Raw genomic sequence first — 13,801 nt, forward strand, 5'->3', positions numbered from 1 at the left:
AGCATCAATTCTTCGGCGGTCAGACTTCTTTATGGTCCAGCTCTCACTTCCATACATCACTACTGAAAAAACCATAGCTTAGACTTTGTCGGCAAGTTGATGTCTCTACTTTTTTGTCGGCAAGTTGATATCTCTGTTTTTCCTTTTATCTCTTGACTCCTTACTTTAGGATTCCAGTCCCCTATAATGAGAAGAACATATTTCTTTGCTGTCAGTTCTAGAAGTCTTCATAGAATTGGTCAGTTTCAGCCTCTTCAGCATCGGTAGTTGGCGCATAAACTTGGATTACTGTGATGCTGAAAGGTCTGCCTTGGATTCATATTGAAATAATTCTATCATTTTTGACATTGTATTCCAGGACAGCTTTCCCCACTCTTTTATTGACTATGAGGGCTACTCCATTTCTTCTACGGCATTCTTGCCCACAATAGTAGATATGGTAATTGTCTGAATTTAATTTGCCCGTTCCCGTCCATTTTAGTTCACTGATGCCCAGGATGTCAATTTTTATTCTTGCCATCTCCTTTTTGACCACCTCCAGCTTCCCAAGGTTCATAGATCTTACTCACAGAGTTAGAAGCCCCGATTTAGGTGGAGTTTTGGATCATACCTTCATGAATTTAATCCTTGACCATCCTGAGGCCTTGCTGATTAAACAAGTGTAGATAAACCTCATCTGTAAAGTCAACCTGCGAGCAAAGAATTGTGCCAATTTGTGGCTCTTAAAAGTCAACCACAGGTCCATCACTGGACTTACTTTTAATCTGACCATTAGCATTTAAATACTGTATCTTATCCAGTATCTTTAGAGTAAGAAACTATAATTAATTTCATTTTTATTTTGTTGTGTTGCTGCTGCCTGTGGAGAATGCATCTCGTTAGAGCATTCCAAATGAATTTCTCCTCATTGCTCAGAGGAAGTTTTCACAACAATCAGATAATATGTTGTAAGGAAGTAAACAGGAGCTAATAGCAATGCTTGCAGCAACCACAGCAGTTGGATCAGCATTTCAGTTACTTCATGTTCGAACGGTTTTTCTTCAGGCAACTATTTTGCTAACTTCTACACTTATGCAGAGAACATGGTGAGAATCACTGCAGGAAACTGAAGAAAATGAGAAACATAGCTGTGAGACATAGTAATTGGAATTTTAGTGCAGTGGTATCTCTACTCCATCCAAATATTGACAAAGATGTATGATGTCCTGCTACTTTAAAAAAATAATCTACATGCAATGCAATTTTTTTATGGCAAGCAGCCTTTGTGGATTTCGCTTCTTGTCAGTTCTTGAAGTATTGCTGACAATGGCCTGTTTTCTAATAGGATTACATTGTACATACAATTCGACATTAACAACCTGCTTTCTACTTTGTTTTCTTTGCTTTTAAATAATAGTTCCTTTTCATCTTTCATTACTTTGCCCATGTGAAATTTTGATTTTGTTTTGCATGCTGATAATGCTGTTCAAATTTTCTAGGAAGTTACCCTTGGAACAATTTTTTTCTAGTTAAAGTTCATGTTCCACTGATACACAAGACCCAGGAAACATCAAGAGAAGCTTTTTGTGTGTGTTGAACCTGCATGTCCAAATACTGAACAGTTCCACTTGCTTATTCTTGCCCATTACATAGCAGTAAAACACACAGGACCTGCCAGTAAATAAATGGCAGTGTTAGCTGAAATGATGGGCAAAAGCAAAATAGAAAATATAGCAACCTTTATAAAATAGCAAGCAGCAGTTTTTCTGCTTGGTTTGACAATGGAGCCTTTGTGGTTGTGATAATGTTTTTATAAACATTTTCTAAAATACAGAAATTAGCAAACATTCTTTGCAAATTTTAGACATCATTTTAGCGCTAGATGCATCATTATCCTACTTCTAATTTCAAAGATAAATTGTGTTTCTTATTTCCCCTTAAAATCAATGTCAGTGACTACTTCTGCATTAGTGATAACCAGATTGGCTGGCAGTTGTTGAGTGATGATACTAAGAACAAAAGTGCCCTGTTTAATTTAGCATTGCATTCCAGGCAGTAGCTGGTAGGGATAGTTTTTTGGGTGTTTAAACAAAAGACCCAAAACATGAAAGAACCTGAAACAAACAAACAAACAAAAAAAGATATGAAGAATTTCACTGTACACATACTAGTGGCTAGCCAGTGTGGATGATGATATTGTCAAGTCTGCAGATTTCCAAGGATTACTGCACAAGCACAAAGAAAACTCAATGTATGATTCACAGAGGCGACAGAGAAGACATTAAAGTTACATTGAATTGAAATGCCCTTGACTTTGCTGGATAGGAGCATGCAACACACAGTGTTGGTCCAGTACAAAAGCTTTTGGTACTGAAGACCTCCAAGGTGTTAGCATTCAGAAGCTTCCATATTTATGCCAAGCCTGCTTGATGGGCAGTGCAGGACTTTGTGGTCATTATTATGGCTACAGAATTCTCCCCTCAAGCCATTTCCATCCAGCTTACCACTTCGAGTACAGATGTGTGGATCTTCAAAAATCCCTCCTGCTCCCACCCCAGTTCCTCAGACTTGGAATTAGCCATGCCTTGCAAATGTACAGTTCCTTGCTCTTGACTTGCTGTCACCTTCCCCAGCTGAACTTTCACCTTAAACACAGAAAACTGTGTGATCTTTTTGTCTCTGTAGCACAGAATAAACCTTTTTATTCTCTTACCAACTTAAAGTGGTACCCTAGCTGCAACTTCAACTGGAAGTTGAAGTTGAAGCCCAGGCACAAATTAAGAAGAAATTTAGACACTACATTACGCACTAAATGTGCATTCTAATGGCATTAAGCATTTGCTACCACAATTCCTTGGATTCCAGTGTCTTTCCAGAGCCACTTCAAAGAGCCTGTTTTGACTTTTAAAGACAGTTGTTGCTTAAGACCAAGGTCCTCTATATCTACATAAGTACCCACCCCTACATTAATATCATCAATCAAAAGTTTTTCATACATGCCACTGCTATCTGAAAGAGAGGCAGGCAGCTACCAGAAACAGAGCCTTCTAAGCTATGCTGCCATACTCACAGAACATTCTCACAGAGTGATCTCCTAAACAAAATTTTACAAAAATAATAATAATGAGGAGAGAGGTCTGGAGGACACCACATTTTGCCCATTTCTGTTACAGAGCCATGCATTTTTTAAAGTGCTGGTGGAAACTGGAACAACAAGTATCCTTGGTATTCCAGATTTGAAATGTATTCACCAGAATCCTATTGTGTAAATGAAATTATGTAAGTTGTGGTGGGAAATTGCAGCTGATTAACAACATGCTGCAAGTATCCCAGTAACATAAACAAGGCTTGCACCTGGCATCTTGTTAATTAGTTGTAATTTATTGGCATGACATGTGTAATTTTATTTGCTTTAGAGTAAAGTTCTAGTTGGATTCCAACCTTTGGGTTCGAGTGTGATGTTAAATTGTAGGATGAAGTACATCCTTAAATGAAGGGATTGCCAAGACTGATTTTGATACCTCTTGTTGCCAACATTAGTAAACAAAACACAAATATAAGCTAAATAGCAAGTATCACTTCACAAAATATCAGTATTGTTCATTTTTGTGAAAACGTGCCTTTAAACTGCAACTGAAAAAGGGAAGTATCTTACTATTCTTTAGTTTCACAATAGTTGCAAAGAGAAGATGCTTTAAAAATGCAGTACATTGCTGCTCTCCCAGCACACTCCAGTTTGATGGTCTGCCAGGAAATGTTACTGAAACTTGAGGCATTTCTAGAGCTCACCCTCTGTTTGATCTGCAGTAAACAATATCCTCACAAGGTATCCTAGACTTGCACACATGAAATGTATCACTTCATTTCATTGGAAATTCACAATGACCTAAGCAGAAACCATCCAGTGCTCTCCTTACAGACATTTGTAGAGTGTTTGTGTCCATGAGAATGAGACTACTGATTTTGACCACTCTTCTGCAGGGAGGTCATCAACACCAGAAGAGGTGTTCCCAAATACAGTGGTGCCTCACAAGATGATGGTAATTCGTTCCGCGAAAATCGCTGTCTTACGAAAACATCGTCTTGCGAAACAAAAAAGCCCATTGAAATGCATTGAAACCGGTTCCAGTGGGCTGAAAACTCACCGTCCAGCAAAGATCCTCCATGGGGCGGCCATTTTCGCTGCCTGTAAAGCAGGGAATCCATCCTGAAAACACAGCGGGGAGCCATTTTGCACAGGGGGTGGCCATTTTAGAACCGCCAATCAGCTGTTTCATCGTTTAACAAAAAGTCAGTTCCCGAAGCAGGGAACCGATCATCATTAAGCAAATTTTCCCCATAGGAACATCGTTTTGCGATCGCTTTTGTGATCACAAAAACTTCACCGTAAAGCGGTTTCGTCGTTTAACAAGGCAGTCATTAAGCGAGGCACCACTGTAAAGAAGATGTTCCAAGCATGACAAGTGTTTGATATTTCTCACTATGACCAACTTAAGCTTTTTAAGCATTGGTTTTACAAGTTATATTTATAAATGGTATTTATAATGAATAAAGTGTTCCTGGTATAAGAAAGAAACTGCATCAGCGGTATATTATGATGGCTAGCCCTCCCTATCCCAGTACTTGAAGAACTGCTTATTGTTTATGTCTGTTGTTCATTATTTATTGTATATTGTTGATATTTTTATTTGCTATATATATATGTTGTTGTATTTTTGCATGTTTGGAAGCCGCCTAGAGTGGTCATATTGACCAAATAGGCGGGGTGGGTATGTATGTATGTATGTATGTATGTATGTATGTATGTATGTATGTATGTATGTATGTATGTATGTATGTATGTATGTATGTATGTATGTATGTATGTATGTATGTATGTATGTATAAATAAATAAATAAATAAATAAATAAATAAATAAATAAATAAATAAATAAATAAATACTGCCTTCCAGTTGGGGGGGCTGATTTTCATTTATTGTTTTAACTGTTTAACTACTGGGCTCCAAAAAAATTTTTTCCAGAATAACAGGAAATTATTATGAACATAATTTTTTAAAAAAATCAATGGAGCTCCGCACCAGAAAACGACAAAAATAGGGCTAAAATGTTGGTGCAAAAGGGAAAACAAGCTAGGAACCAACTAGTGCTACCTAGCCTTTCAGATGCCACAAAAATCAGGCCATCCTTCTCCCCATACTAATTGCAATAACTGAAAACATTCCAAAATCTTTGATTACCAATTTAAAATGATTTCCAGTAGCTGCTAATTTGCTTCCTGAAATCCAAGAATCAGTGATTTTACAAACATACAATCTTACCCGCAGATTTTTGGTATTTGATTACTAATGTTTAGGCTTGACCCTTTTGTCTACCTCGCTAACACCAGCAAGCTGAGAAATAAGAAATATTATATGTCACCAAGTCAATTCTGACTTATGGCCACTCTTTTTTTCAAGCACAGAGTACTCAGAAGTAGTTTACTATTCCCTTTTTCTGGGATCACTCTGGAACCAAGTAGCTTGCCCAAGGCTCTTCTTTCAGGAGGCACAGTGGGGAATCTTAATTCCCAACCCTTTCAGCCAATTATTCAACTCACTGAGATATCCAGCCACTGTACTTGAATGTTTGTGGACAAAGTTAGGGATGGTGATTTCTTTAGGGCATTAGTTTCTTATATAATCTATGTACTTCATTAATACGTTTTTCCTCCCTTTCTTTCTTTTACAAAACAGAAGAAGAGGTGGAAAATTTTGATGTTTCCAGTCTGCCTGCTGAAGTACTGCAGAACATTGAAGCTGACAGTTTCTGGTGTATGAGCAAACTGCTTGATGGCATTCAGGTAAATTGATTTCCTCTTCTCTAACCAGTGAAAGTAACCAGTTAGTGTTTTTGGAACTGCATTAAGGAAATTGAAGAACACAGATAACAAAGAGGATGGGGCAGGAAATGCCACCATGTTGTGAAATGTATATGCACTGTTTTGTGTTTCTTGAAGGAAATTATTAAATTCTTGTCCAAAACAATATGCCTATAGTGGTCCTTTAGCTTGAATTTGGGCTAAAGATAATTAAGAAAATGTGCCTTTTCTGTGGTACATTAAGAACACAGTCCTCTATAGCACAGCATCCTTTTCCAATCCTCTGTTACATGAAAATACTACATATTAGCTGATGTTAAAAATAAAAGAAATAGCAGAGAGGAGAAGGGAAGCAAAATGCAAGGGAGATAGGGAAAGTTACAGAAACTTGAATTCAGACTTCCAAAGAATAGCAAGGAGAGACAAGAGGGCCTTCTTAAATGAACAATGCAAAGAAATAGAGGAAGATAACAGAAAAGGAAAGACCAGAGATCTGTTCAGGAAAATTGGAGATATTAGAGGAACATTTTGCGCAAAGATGAACATGATAAAAGACAAAAATGGGAGGGACCTAACAGAAGCAGAAGACGTCAAGAAGAGGTGGCAAGAATACACAGAGGAATTATATCAGAAAGATTTGGATATCCCGGACAACCCAGACAATGTAGTTGCTGACCTTGAGCCAGACATCCTGGAGAGCGAAGTCAAGTGGGCCTTAGAAAGCCTGGCTAACAACAAGGCCAGTGGAGGTGATGGCATTCCAATTGAACTATTTAAAATCTTGAAAGATGATGCTGTTAAGGTGCTACATTCAATATGCCAGCAAGTTTGGAAAACTCAACAGTGGCCAGAGGATTGGAAAAGATCAGTCTACATCCCAATCCCAAAGAAAGGCAGTGCCAAAGAATGCTCCAACTACCGCACAATTGCACTCATTTCACACGCTAGCAAGGTTATGCTCAAAATCCTGCAAGGTAGGCTTCAGCAGTATGTGGACCGAGAACTCCCAGAAGTACAAGCTGGATTCCGAAGAGGCAGAGGAACTCGAGACCAAATTGCTAACTTGCGCTGGATTATGGAGAAAGCCAGAGAGTTCCAGAAAAACATCTACTTCTGCTTCATTGACTATGCGAAAGCCTTTGACTGTGTGGACCACAGCAAACTATGGCAAGTTCTTAAAGAAATGGGAGTGCCTGACCACTTTATCTGTCTCCTGAGAAACCTATATGTGGGACAGGAAGCAACAGTCAGAACTGGTCATGGAACAACTGAGTGGTTCAAAATTGGGAAAGGAGTACGGCAAGGCTGTATACTGTCCCCCAGCTTATTTAACTTGTATGCAGAATACATCATGCGGAAGGCTGGACTGGAGGAAGCCCAAGCCGGAATTAAGATTGCCGGAAGAAATATCAACAACCTCCGATATGCAGATGATACCACTCTGATGGCAGAAAGTGAGGAGGATTTGAAGAACCTTGTAATGAGAGTGAAAGAGGAGAGTGCAAAAAACGGTCTGAAACTCAACATCAAAAAAACTAAGATCATGGCCACTGGTCCCATCACCTCCTGGGAAATAGAAGGGGAAGATATGGAGGCAGTGTCAAATTTTATTTTCCTGGGCTCCATGATCACTGCAGATGGAGACAGCAGCCCCGAAATTAAAAGACGCCTTCTTCTTGGGAGGAAAGCGATGACAAATCTTGACAGCATCTTGAAAAGCAGAGACATCACCTTGCCAACAAAAGTCCGAATAGTCAAAGCTATGGTTTTTCCTGTCGTGATGTATGGAAGTGAGAGCTGGACCATAAAGAAAGCAGAGCGCCGAAGAATTGATGCCTTTGAATTGTGGTGCTGGAGGAGGCTCTTGAGAATCCCCTGGACTGCAAGGAGAACAAACCTATCAGTTCTAAAGGAAATCAACCCTGAGTGCTCACTGGAAGGACAGATCCTGAAGCTGAGGCTCCAGTACTTTGGCCATCTCATGAGAAGAAAAGAGTCCTTGGAAAAAACCCTGATGTTAGGAAGGTGTGATGGCAAGAGGAGAAGGGGACGACCGAGGATGAGATGGCTGGACAGTGTCTGCAAAGCAACCAACATGAACCTGACACAACTCCGGGAGGCAGTAGAAGACAGGAGGGCCTGGCGTGCTCTGGTCCATGGGGTCACGAAGAGTCGGACACGACTAAACGACTAAACACACACACACAAAAATAAAAGGAAAGCCTTCATGCATTTGATCATTTTTGTTTGTTTGTTTGTTTGTTTGTTTGTTGCATTTAGTATTTTCTTGAGAGTGTTGTGATCAGAGATGAGAGAAATAGCATGTGTAACTTGTGAATCAGCACTTGAGTCAACTTATGCCACATGGCATTTAGAAGCTAAATCACTCCCTGATATTTATACTTAAGATCTAAAAAGTCATTAACTTCATTTTTGTAGTATCCAGCAGTGCATATGACTGCTGCTGCATGAGCAGCATTTAAAACATTCTATATGGTGACCCATTCCCATGTGAGGAAAAATAATTTTCTGACCTCTGTGGTGGTTCACTGACATGAATGTCTAGTCTCATGGAAAATATCCTTTCGCATGATGTTTTAAATCAGCCCAGCCTGAATGTACACAGGGTTGAAGCCGAATTGTCTAATAAGTGATTAATTTTCAGGTACATAAAAGTGATGCACAATTTCAATGTGGATCGTTTTGTTGTAGAGGCATAGTATCTATTTTGTTCTTAAACAATGGATAATAATGTTTGTAGATACATTATATGACCTCATGAAGCAGACAAAGAGGTGGTGTTTGTATTCTGCTTCATTACCATTATTATTATGTTAAAGTGCTTGCTGACCTTCTGTCTCCTGACTAATTTTGATTTTCCACCTAGATTTTTGACTGCCCTTCTAAAGGTAAAGGTAAAGGTTCCCCTTGACAATTTTTGTGCAGTCATGTTCGACTCTAGGGGGCGCTGCTCATCCCCGTTTCCAAGCCATAGAGCCAGCGTTTTGTCCGAAGACAATCTTCCGTGGTCACATGGCCAGTGCGACTTAGACATGGAACGCTGTTACCTTCCCACCGAAGTGGTCCCTATTTATCTACTTGCATTTGCATGCTTTCGAACCGCTAGGTTGGCGGGAGCTGGGACAAGCGACGGGAGCTCACTCCGTCACGTGGATTCGATCTTACGACTGCTTGGTCTTTTGACCCTGCAGCACAGGCTTCTGCGGTTTAGCCCGCAGTGCCACCATGTCCCTTCCCGCAGCGCCACCACTGCCCTTCTAGATCTTCCCTAATTTTTGCTTGTCTTCTTCAGACACTGCCCTTCTACATCAGTTATGGTTGAGAACAGGAAGAGAAGGCATGAGAGGTACCCGTGCCACTTCTGCAGACAAGAGAGGGAGAAAGCTAGATGTTATAGGAAAACATTTCCCCCTCTGTATCACCATTTTAATGGGAACAGATCCCCCCCCCCGAGATATAATGTCAGAAGATGATAGCTTGTGTTTTCTGCAGTTAGGGTCACCAGTTAGGAGCCCAGCAAATTAAAATTGGTTGCCAACTGTGAGACTAAACAACTATCACCCATATGTTGCCATGCCTGGCTCCACTCCTCTGGCATCAGCTAAGAGGTCAGAGCAACAGTAGAAGACCTACCCTTCAGGGAAGTTGGTCTTTTGAATGACAGGACCTTGATGCCCCCCCCCAAAAAAAGCTACAGCCAAAAGCTGCGCATAAGCACTGCTTCTTAGGGCACTATTAAGCATAGGTCAATGAGACTGGACTTTTCAATAAGAGGAGTATCAACTTGGACCATAACCAAAACTGTGTGTTTATGCATGAGCCAAAATTAAGCATTTGTCTTCTCGGTATTGTCAGTTATCTTCCAAACAACCCCCATTCATTTTCCTTCCACTATTTGAGGTCTGTATCTCATGCTGCGTCTTCAAAGAAGTTCTCATATACCAAGTACCAGTCACCAGATTCCCTAAAGAAGCAGCAAAATGACAATTCCATTCATCACCTCTGACTTTCACAGGGTGTCCATCCTTTACCACTTCCATCTCTTTGATAATAGCACCTTTATTTACATTGTCATGCCACATTTCTTTTTCTTTGATGTCACCCACCATGATGCTGCTACCTCCCTTAACATTGCTGCACTCATACTCCTCCAACTCAGTGTAGTCCATGTTTAGCAACAGGCTTTCCAGTGTTCTCCCCATATAGAAAATATCACCATGGACTAGTGGGTCCAGAAGATATTTCATCGAATTTCACACCCTACGATGGGTCAACACCGTTTGGCTCAGCCATCTTCAGTCCTCCGTTAGGAGATTACCATACTTCTCCACAAGGAGAATGGCCTTGCGGAGAAGAATGACGTCCTTGTGGACATCCACAGGGATGTGTGAGGAGGAGAGTAAAGAAATAACAAGTAGTGAGCCATCCCCTCAGATAGTTATTGTGGAGTCAGAGATATCAGTGAAGCCAGGAATAAAAGAACAAGCAGAGGAGATAGAGGAAGGTCGCGCGGGCAGAGTAGAGAAAGCTCGAGAGGAGGAAAGGCGCGCGGGAGAAAGTCAGTTGAAACGGTTGAGAGAGGAAAGAGAAGGTGCGAGAAGCAAGGTGTACGGTGAAAGAGAGCAGATAGATGTTTTCCTAACTACCGAAGAGGGAGAGATCTCTAAAGAGACGGAGAAGGTGTCTGTATTCAAAGAGAAAGAGTCTGGAAAGTCAATTGAAGATGTTCAAGCCTTCTCAGTTCCAGTAAAGAGATCTGCCCAAGCCCTGTTAGAAGGTGGAAGTGAGGAGGGAAAGACCGGCACGACAAAACCAATCATTCCCGGTCTGAGTCCCGAAGAATGGACCGTATTGGTCTTCCCGAAGAAGCGTGGTCCTGCTCGAATAGTGCATCACATTCCCCCAGAAGTGGAGAAGGAAATATTGAGAGAGGGGGATTGGGCCCGCCACCCTTGTTGCGGGACCCTGTGCGCTGTTCGCAACAGTTTTCTGAGACTACCCACGGAAGAGGAAGAGAAAACAAGAACCTACTACTAAAAGGGTTAGATGAAGATAAATCGTTATTATGGTTCTGGGAGAGTTCTCCTCCCTCGTTGTCTGTTCATGGTTCAAATGTTAGTAACAAAGAAATGGCAAGTGATCTTATCAATAAAAATGTTTTGTTAAATACTTCTGAATCCTCTCTTGTGTCTCCAAGTAAGGAAAAGCCCCTTAAAGGCAGAGAACCCACTCACATTGGCGCCCAACCCGGGGCTGCTTCGGAGACACCAACGAAGAAAGAGGGAGACGTAAAACAAACAATAGCAAGACAAGAGAGAATGATCAATTTATTAGTAGAACAACAGAACATAATATTATCTCAACTAACACGAAATATAGATCGTAAAGAACCGAGGGAGGAGACTGCAAACAAAAACGCATGGGTAGCAGGACCAGCTCCAATCCGATTACAAAAAATGACGACGGATGATGACCCTGAAGCATATTTAAATACATTCGAAAGAGTAGCTCTTGCAGCTGGATGGCCCAAAGAGCAATGGACTTTAATTTTAACACCTTGTTTGTCTGGAAACTTACAAGAAATGGTCGACACTTTACCCCCTAGTGAAGCTCTGCAATATAACAAAGTAAAATCCATGATCTTACAAACTCTCAATTTAACGGAGGAAGCTTATCGGAAAAAATTCCGCAGTTTAAAATGGAAAAACGGACTACATCCACGTACTTTAGTACAAAAGCTGAAAGCCAACCTGATAAGATGGGTCTGACCCGAGGAGAGAAGCAAAGAACAGATACTCGATGCAATCGTATTGGAACAACTAGTAACCACTTTGCCCGCGAATATGAGAGCCTGGGTTCAGAGAAATCACCCATGTGACCTAGATGCTGCGATACGATTGGTCGAAGACTTCTGTATTGTCGACGAGGGATCGCGCGAGAGTCACTGGTCTTACAACGAGAAAGGGAGAGTTAGAGAGAAGATGGCGTCCGAAAGCAACGTGGCTGGTTCGCAGCGATCTGCGCGCGACATGAAGGGCGAGACCAGCAAGCCGGGAGGATCGAGAAAAATTATGGAAGCTTTCCCGAAATGGAAAGAACCCAGGGAGTTTAGAGGGGCTTGCTTCCAATGCGGATCTTTAGACCATCAAAAGAAAAATTGCCCCGGAGTAGATTGCTCATGGATTAAAGATTGGAGTCAGGTGACTGGGGGAAGTGGGGAACAAAAGAATGGATGGGAGGTGATCGCGTATGTAAATGGAGAAACGAAAAAAGCCTTAATTGACTCTGGGAGTGGGAAAACTTTGGTAAAAAACTTAAAGAGGATTGTGGAAAGGGGGGAATTAACAGTTAGATGTATACATGGAGATGTAAAAACTTATAAGACTGCTATTGCAACTGTTGAAATTAACAATGTAAAAAGAGATATGGTAATTGGTATTGTACCTGGTTTGGTCAGAGAAATGATTTTAGGAAGAGATTGGTTAGAAATGAAAGAGCTGATGACTTCCACAGAAGTTATGCAAGGTGAATGTACGAAACAAAATGTAAATGAGATGTTTGAAGATGTGTCTAGACATACTACCCGATTGTGGCAAAAAGACGATGATACTTTGATTAAGTTTATGGAAAGAGCAAAGGAAGAAGGGATGGTTAGAAATGGTGAAATGGGTTTTGAATTGCGTGATGGTCTTTTATATAGAATATCAATTGAAGGCATCCGTCAGTTAGTAGTCCCTAAGAAATGGAGGGGAAATATTTTACAATTGGCTCACGACATACCAATGGCTGGCCACTTAGCTGTTCAGAAAATAAGTGCTAGAATTTTACAAAGATTTTGGTGGCCTAATGTATGGGCAGATATAGAAAAATATTGTAAAACGTGTAAACAATGTCAAATGACTCAACCTAAACCAGAACCTGGAGCTGATTTAATACCGATGCCTTTAGTTGATATACCCTTTGAACGGATTGGGTTAGACATAATAGGACCTTTAACTAAGTCTAATGCTGGATATAATTATATTTTGGTATTAATAGATTATGCAACCAGATATCCTGAGGCAATTCCCTTAAGAACTACTTCTGCAAAAGTTTTGGCCAAAGAATTAATGCAAATTTTTTCAAGGTTGGGATTCCCTAAGGAAGTAATCACGGATCAAGGATCTAACTTTATGAGTCAAACTTTTAAGGAGATGTGGAAGTTGTTAGATGTAAAACCATTAAAAACTACAGTATATCATCCTCAAACTAACGGTCTCGTGGAAAGATTTAATAAGACCTTAAAAGGAATGTTAAGGAAATTAGTTATAGACAAACCTAGGAATTGGCACTTACTTGTTGCTCCATTAATGTTTGCAATTAGGGAAGTGCCCCAAGCTTCAACTGGTTTCTCCCCGTTTGAGTTATTGTATGGAAGAAACCCTAGAGGAATTTTAGACTTAATAAAAGAAGGTTGGGAATTTGGTAAAGATGAGTCACAATTACAAATCAAACAAATTATCGAAATGAGGGAACATTTAAATCACATTGCTAAGGAGGCTAAGGAACAATTAAGGAAAACTCAAAGGGGTCAAAAACTAAGGTATGATAAAAAGGTAAGGAAAAGGGATTTTGAAGCTGGTGATAAAGTTTTGTTGTTACTCCCATCTGAACAATCAAAATTATTCGCTAGGTGGCAAGGACCATATACTGTGATTAAAAGATTGAATGAAACTAACTATGAGATAGCTACTCCAGATAAAAAGAAGAAATCGGGGATTTTCCATGTTAATTTATTAAAAGAATGGATGGAAAGAGACATTTTTATAGGAGACATAGATGATGAAGATTTTGGACCAGATATACAAGGGTGTAAATTACCGGAAGAAGAATTAATATTAGAGGAAAATTTAAATGAGACACAAAAATCGGAAATTAGGAAATTGGAATCTAAATTTAAAGAC

The 13,801-nt window shown here is 40.2% G+C and overlaps 1 protein-coding gene across 2 annotated transcripts in view; it reads left to right on the forward strand.

The window, feature by feature from the left end:
- TBC1D22A (TBC1 domain family member 22A) overlaps positions 1-13,801 on the forward strand; it is a 190,577-nt gene that overhangs the window by 98,770 nt on the left and 78,006 nt on the right. For both annotated transcript variants that reach the window (XM_020796989.3, XM_078394394.1), the window contains exon 9: positions 5,713-5,819. In XM_020796989.3, coding sequence (XP_020652648.3) covers positions 5,713-5,819 — 107 coding nt within the window. The remainder of the gene's footprint in view (positions 1-5,712; positions 5,820-13,801) is intronic.

The sequence above is a fragment of the Pogona vitticeps genome, chromosome 5 (assembly GCF_051106095.1).
Source record: "Pogona vitticeps strain Pit_001003342236 chromosome 5, PviZW2.1, whole genome shotgun sequence".
Lineage (NCBI taxonomy): Eukaryota > Metazoa > Chordata > Lepidosauria > Squamata > Agamidae > Pogona > Pogona vitticeps.